Below are 2,500 nucleotides of genomic sequence, written 5' to 3'. Positions count from 1 at the left end.
TAGTCAGTCATCAGTAAAATAAGTTTCTACAGAAATAATTTATAGCTTTTGTTCTTTAACACATTGGCGACGGGTATAGAAAATTAGAAAAAACTCTACAATCTGACGAACGGCGGCAACGCGCCGACTTTTAGCGCGTGAATTCGGTACATCATGCCGAATCATTGCCTCGTGGCGCTTTGGCGCGCCGCTGCGGGGGACAGCCACACGCCACATTTAAGGCGTATTGTTATGACGCCAATAGGCGTGACCCGTCGCCATTGGGTTAAAAAAAATAATATGACTATATATTTGGCAGACAAAAGCAAGGAAGATTTATGGTATTGTGTTCTATTAGATGTCCCAAATCAGAAGAAAAAAAATGCCAAAGGCAACATGAAAATGTAATCTTTTTATGGAAATCCACTCTTGGTACATGTAAAATGTTAAATGAGAATGCTTTTTGTCAATTTTGATACAAACCCTTACACTTTACATGAAAATAAAAATAATTTTTCAATACTTTTCTCATGCAGAGATCAACTACATAATATCCATCTTTCATAATAAAAGCACTTTTATTTACATATTACTGATAGTGCTAAATTCTTATTACAAAAATATTTTAGGCCTATTCTATGCTATAATTTCCATCAAACAGTGATGATGATACTTAAACAATTGTAATGAACAAGTAACTGCCATACCTGTGTCCTTCCTGAAAAAGTGAGAATTCCACCTCTGTTGGTTCTAGCACTGTAATAAGGGTAGGTGTCAAAGCCCGTCGATCAGCTATTGAAGGCAAAGTTCCAGTCACACGTACTTCAGACCAATTACTATGAACTTTGCAGATATCAATACAGTCAAAATATCTGTAAGGAAAAACGTATCATCCTATTATAAATAAACTGTAAGTGATCCACTTTCTTTCTTTCTTTCTACAATTCAGGGACTGCATAACCAAAAGGACAGTTAGAAGGATGTATTGACATACACACTTCCTGGTTTACGTAATTTTTGCTTTGCAGTTTTTTAAACCAGAATTATCTACAGAACTCATTAATAAACCAGTTTAACTTCCAAATGGAAACAGATATATAATGAACATAAGTGGTGCAACCTGAAACAATAAAAACTGCTTATGCCATCAACCGACATCATTGCAAATTTACACCTCTAAAAAAGCTACTCACTTTACAAGTTTAGTACATATATCAATACTAGCATATAATATTCTTAATTCATCTTAAAACTATGTTTCCTGCTAATCAATTTAAGACAAAAGGTTTGCAGCATGAACTATTTTGGGATTTAATTAATGATTAGCTATCACCAAAAATTCTTCCATACCTGAAGTTGGAGTACTTAGTTGAAACCTAAACATTTAGCAATACCATGTGCTGATAGTTAATATTTTCTGGCATTAAACTGCTTTTTAACACTGTCGTAAATAAGGGAATATATATAATTGTCAATGAAAAAAGTATTGGAAAATTTATATAGACTGAAGAAATAGTCGGAGTGGATATGTTTAGCTATATAAAGAAAATGGCATAAAGCAATGAAAAGGCTACTTCAAACCTCCATTTACACTTACTTCAGCACATCCTGAAATGATATCCAAAACACTCCATCATCAGCCCCGTGTGGCATCAGCTTCTCCCTCAGCTCTTGCGTCCAGACACTCGAGTCGTCACACCAGTCTCCTCTCCAAGAGTAGTGGCCCCATGGATTACGCAGCTGTAGCAGTCTAAAGCCTCCAACGTCTTGCACATCAAGAACAGAATAAGCATGTCTGAAAAGTCACAACAAATAATTAAGATAACTTCCATCTCATTCCTTCACTCTCATCAGTGTCCATGGGCATGTGCCTGTGTACATTTGTCTATATGTGTGTGTGTGTGGGTAAATATGTAGATATATAAATCAATAAATATTTTAAGATATGGACAGATATATAGACTGATATTTATCTTCAAATTTAATTATAATTTCCCAACTACTTAAGACACATCTACCAAAAAATTTACCTCTGGGAATTGCTCATCCTTTTAAGATTTGTCAGTGTCAATGCCATTTAGCATATCAGTGGCATATCTACATACTAAAATGAAGTCTAATTCACTCTAACTTAACCCAATGGCGCCGGGTATAGAAAATTAAAAAAAACTCTACGCTCTGGCGAACGGCGGCAGCGCGCCGACTCTGAGCGCGTGATATCGGTACATCAAGCCGAATCATTGTCTCGGAGCGTTTTGGCGCGGCGCTGCTGCGGACAGCCGTACGCCTCACATCGTGCGTATTGTTATGACGGCGATAGCCGTGACCCGTGGCCATTGGGTTAAGGAAAAAATAGAATAGAAGCAAGCAGCATCTAAAAGGGCATCCAGTTATTTTTATTACTGTACCTAGCAACAAGAGCATATAAAGTAATAATGCATCTATTACATCACCTGCCCTTTGCTTCCATGCAGCCTAAAGTCTCATTATAAAGCAAATAATGTTCTCTATTAGCTACAAT

The 2,500-nt window shown here is 36.6% G+C and overlaps 1 protein-coding gene across 5 annotated transcripts in view; it reads right to left on the bottom strand.

The window, feature by feature from the left end:
- The window catches only part of LOC125027150 (calpain-15-like), a 49,806-nt gene that overhangs the window by 16,084 nt on the left and 31,222 nt on the right, over window positions 1–2,500 (bottom strand). For all 5 annotated transcript variants that reach the window (XM_047616029.1, XM_047616028.1, XM_047616027.1 and 2 more), the window contains exons 9-10: window positions 1,577–1,774; window positions 687–851 (exon numbers count right to left, since the gene is read on the bottom strand). In XM_047616029.1, the coding sequence (XP_047471985.1) occupies window positions 687–851; window positions 1,577–1,774 (363 nt within the window). The remainder of the gene's footprint in view (window positions 1–686; window positions 852–1,576; window positions 1,775–2,500) is intronic.

Source organism: Penaeus chinensis, chromosome 7 (assembly GCF_019202785.1).
Source record: "Penaeus chinensis breed Huanghai No. 1 chromosome 7, ASM1920278v2, whole genome shotgun sequence".
NCBI classification, from domain to species: Eukaryota; Metazoa; Arthropoda; class Malacostraca; order Decapoda; family Penaeidae; genus Penaeus; species Penaeus chinensis.
This window is presented reverse-complemented; position numbering and strand designations above follow the sequence as displayed.